A 5,000-nucleotide genomic window follows, 5' to 3' on the forward strand; every position below is an offset into this window, starting at 1 on the left:
GATTTTTCACACCTTTTGTATCAACATATATCCAACTCATTTCAGCTACTTACCCCACGCCACAATTGAACTCTTTATCGTAGAAGATGGCATACGCACGAAGATATGAAGGGCTTCAACAGCCGTCCACATTAGAGATGTCAGAATGAAGAAGTGTAACAGAGCAGCCACCGTCTACAATGATAACAACAGCAACAATAACAATAATGAGTTTTGATAAAGTCTCAGATATATATATATATATATATATATATATATATATATATATATATATATAAATTACATATAATAGAAATATTAAAAATAAAATAACAATAATATACCGATGATTAAGTAAATTACAAAATAATAATAAAAACCTATATATTTGCTAAGTGTAATTTAATTGTTCATTTTGAATTGAAAAAAGGTGTTTTTTTTCTAATTTTTTATGTATATATTTTATGTTGTGAAATTTGATTTAGTATTTCTAAATTGAATTTTTCCCTGTAAGTTAGGAATAATATTCCCTCAAATAGGCGCAGGAGTGGCTGTGTGGTAAGTAGCTTGCCAACCAACCACATGGTTCCGTGTTCAGTCCCACTGCGTGGCATCTTTGGCAAGTGTCTTCTGCTATAGCCTCGGATTTAGTAGACGGAAACTGAAAGAAGCCCGTTGTATATATGTATGTATGTGTATGTGTGTGTCTGTGTTTGTCCCCCTAGCATTGCTTGACAACCGATGCTGGTGTGTTTATGTCCCCGTTACATAGCGGTTCGGCAAAAGAGACCGATAGAATAAGTACTGGGCTTACAAAGAATAAGTCCCGGGGTCGATTTGCTCGACTAAAGGCGGTGCCCCAGCATGGCTGCAGTCAAAATGACTGAAACAATTAATAGAGTAAAAGAGTAAAAGAGTAAATAATTATATATATATATATATTGATATATTGACATTCTATATTATTGAACCCAGAAGGATAACAATTAAAACATCAATCTCAAACAAATTTAAGGGACGTATAAAAAAAGACTAGAATTTCCATTAATGCATTTGTCAAATCATGAACTTAACAGTGTGTAATACCAACAACAACACAACAACAATAATGATAATAATAATAATAATAATAATAATAATAATAATAATAATAATAATAATAATAAATAGAAATAAATTGAAATAGAAATCAGCAAAATGTGGAACCTGAAGACTAAAACAATACCTGTCGTCATAGGTGCCCTGGGAATGATAGCAAAAGGGGCTGATAGCTACCTAACTCAAATACCAGGAAACCCCAAAATGACAGAAATTCAAAAGATAGTGCTCATGGGAACTGCTCATATCCTACGCAAAATACTTTCTATGTAATCTCAAGGTTTAAAACAAACGTAATTTTCGGTTTTAGACATTGATTAGTACAACACTAAAAACTCCCCTCCCCCCACCAATATATGGCACACTAGGCATAACAACAACATGACCTTCCAACCTGTTGTCTCTTGAGGTCTCTGGGTGAGACTTGGAGCCAACTTGTACGAATATAAAGCAAAAGTCAAACATAGAATAATAATAATAATAAAAATAACAATAACAGTAATAATATTAATAATAATGACCTCACTCAATATAAAATCCTTTATATCCCTGTCTGTTCCAATGCATTCTAAAAAGGTACAACCAAATCAAATAAAACTTTACATGCTCCAGCAAGGCCGCGGCCTTCGGGCTAAAACATTTTTAAGGATTTAAGGATTAAGATAATACTAAAAGAACTTCAGGATTGTGAAGATGTAGACTTTTAGGGATGAAGCAATGCAATTTGGCATTGGTTCAGTATTGTGTCTCAAACCTCGAAGTGAAACCTTCGATGGAGTAAGTTATAATACTCTCACCAGGTACATATATACCTGTATGTATATATATATATATATATATAATATATTATATATATATATATATATATATATATATATATATATATATATATATATAATATATGTATTATACTAATGTACATGTACATATATATATATATGTATGCATATGCATATATATATTTATGTATATATATGTATATGTATATATGTGCGTGGGGGGGTGTATAAATATATAAACGTTTCACTTTTATAATTTCACTTTTAATAGTTTCATTATGTATATATATATGAATATATATATGTGTATACTATGTAGATAGATATGCTTATATATATATATATATATATATATATATGTGTGTGTGTGTGTGTGTGTGTGTGTATGTATATGCATGTATGTGTATATGTGTGTACATATATATGTATATGCATATATATATTTGTATGCATATATGTGTATAGATATTTATATATTATATATATATATATATATATATATATATATATATATATATATATATACATATATAAATATAAATACATATATAAATATCGTAAATAGATTTCATCCAGTAACAGCCCAGGGTGCAGTACTATTCGAATGCTTCCAACGTCGTAAAAAGTTCGTGGGCCGGAAGGGGTTGGAATTACACAAAAGGCCATTGAGGCTTCTAATTTTTGCGTATTTGCGCACTATCCATAAAGTAATATTTGTTTAATCTTGTATATATGTGTGAGTGCATAATTTTATAAACTATACATATAGGCGTGGGAGTGACTGTGTGTAAGTAGCTTGCTAATCAACCACATGGTTCAGGGTTCAGTCCCACTGCGTGGCATCTTGGGCAAGTGTCTTCTGCTATAGCCCCGGGCCGACTAATGCCTTGTGAGTGGATTTGGTAGACGTAAACTGAAAGAAGCCTGTCGTATATATGTATGTGTGTGTGTATATGTATGTATGTGTAAGTGTTTGTGTATCTGTGTTTGTCCCCCTAGCATTCCTTGACAACCGATGCTGGTGTGTTTACGTCCCCGTCACTTAGCGGTTCGGCAAAAGAGACCGATATAATAAGTACTAGGCGTACAAAGAATAAGTCGTGCGGTCGATTTGCTCGATTAAAGGTGATGCTCCAACATGGCCGCAGTCAAATGACTGAAACAAGTAAACGAATATATAGCACTAAATATAAAATAAAACAAACAGACTATAAGTAAAATGTATGTCGATTCACACCAATGCAAATACGAAGAAAATTTGAGTTATAGCGCTTCAGAATAGTTTTTTCCTTAGGGCTGGCCAGATTGGAGCAATCTCGAGTATAATAAGCCGAAATTGCGAAGATAATCTGGTACTTGACTGAGGAAAGAAAACTTCGAATGACCTGTCATTGTTTTCCTTTGTATCGTCTATATGGACGTTTTGTTGTCCCATTTTTGTATCACTTAACTGTCCGATGTTTTGCGTTCTTGTGCCATTTTGTATCATATAAATATATATTATATATAGATACAAATACACATATATATATATATTATATATTATATATATAATATATTATATACATATATATCTATCTCTCTATATTATATATATATATATATATATATATATATATATATATATTGTATATACATATACATATATATATATGCACGCATGTGTATATGTGTGTACATTATATGTATATTGTGCATATATATATATATAATTATATATGTATATGTTATATTTATGTATGCATATATGTGTATAGATATTTATATATGTATATATATATATATACATATATAAATATCTATACACATATATGCATACATAAATAAAACATATACATATATAATTATATATATCTATATATGCAATACATATATATGTACACACATATACACATACATGCATATATATATACATATATATAATATAATATAGTATATAGATATATATATAGATAATGTGTGTGTGTGTGTGTGTATTTGTATATATATATATATATTATAGTTATCCGTATAATGAAGGGTGAAATTAATAATTTGGAAAAATTATCAATACACCAATAGTCCTCGGCATATAAAAGCCTCATTCGAGGAAAATTTAAGTAATACTAAGCAATAAGGGTTTAGCAACGAGTTGCCTTACCACATACCGAATTTAGAAATAGCAGTCAAAGGGTTATAGCTATTTCTTCTACTAAAAAGGGAGATCTCAGTAAAAACAGCATTTGGAAGGCAGACACAAACAGGTAAGGGAGAATGAATTGACTGCATCTATCATACATTTTTTTAGTTATCCACGGACGTACGTTCGAAATCAAGTTTTTAGGAAAGCATAAGAATTAAATATTAAATATTAAATAATTCTATCTTACCGAAACTTCTTTTCTCTTCAGCGTAGAATATATAATCATAAATGATTATATATTGAATTTTGAGATACCAGAAGGCACCAACTCAACTCAGTATCAGAGCGAGCTAGAATCCGCAACTGTATCACCGAATTCAATTTGTGAATGAAACGATGTGTCAACAGCCCCTTACCACCCGCGTGTAGCCAAAACAAGATGCTGTGGTCATCTACTGAGATAAAATAGGTTATCCGTAATAATGAAGGGTGAAATAATTAATTTGGAAAAATTATCAATTACACCAGTAGTCTTCGGCATGTAAAAGCCTCATTCGAGGAAAATTTAAGTAATACTAAGCAATAAGGGTTTAGCAACGAGTTGCCTACCACATACCGATTTAGAAATAGCAGTCAAAGGGTTATAGCTATTTCTTCTACTAAAAAGGGAGATCTCAGTAAAAACAGCATTTGGAAGGCAGACACAAACAGGTAAGAGAGAATGAATTGACTGCAATCTATCATACATTTTTTTAGTTATCCACGAACGTACGTTTCGAAATCAAGTTTTTAGGAAAGCATAAGAATTAAATATTAAATATTAAATAATTCTATCTTACCGAAACTCTTTTCTCTTCAGCGTAGAATACTATAATCATAAATGATTATATATTGAATTTTGAGATACCAGAAGGCACCAACTCAACTCAGTATCAGAGCGAGCTAGAATCCGCAACTGGTATCACCGAATTCAATTTGTGAATGAAACGATTGTGTCAACAGCCCCTTCCCACCGCGTGTAG

At 31.0% G+C, this 5,000-nt stretch overlaps 1 protein-coding gene across 1 annotated transcript in view; it reads right to left on the reverse strand.

The window, feature by feature from the left end:
* The window catches only part of LOC115230319 (adhesion G-protein coupled receptor G6), a gene marked incomplete at its 5' end in the record, with an annotated part of 48,335 nt that overhangs the window by 8,171 nt on the left and 35,164 nt on the right, over positions 1 to 5,000 (reverse strand). The window contains one exon of the mRNA XM_036499615.1: positions 54 to 174. Within this exon, the coding sequence (XP_036355508.1) occupies positions 54 to 174 (121 nt within the window). The remainder of the gene's footprint in view (positions 1 to 53; positions 175 to 5,000) is intronic.

The sequence above is a fragment of the Octopus sinensis genome, unplaced genomic scaffold (assembly GCF_006345805.1).
Source record: "Octopus sinensis unplaced genomic scaffold, ASM634580v1 Contig15314, whole genome shotgun sequence".
In the NCBI taxonomy this organism is placed as follows: domain Eukaryota; kingdom Metazoa; phylum Mollusca; class Cephalopoda; order Octopoda; family Octopodidae; genus Octopus; species Octopus sinensis.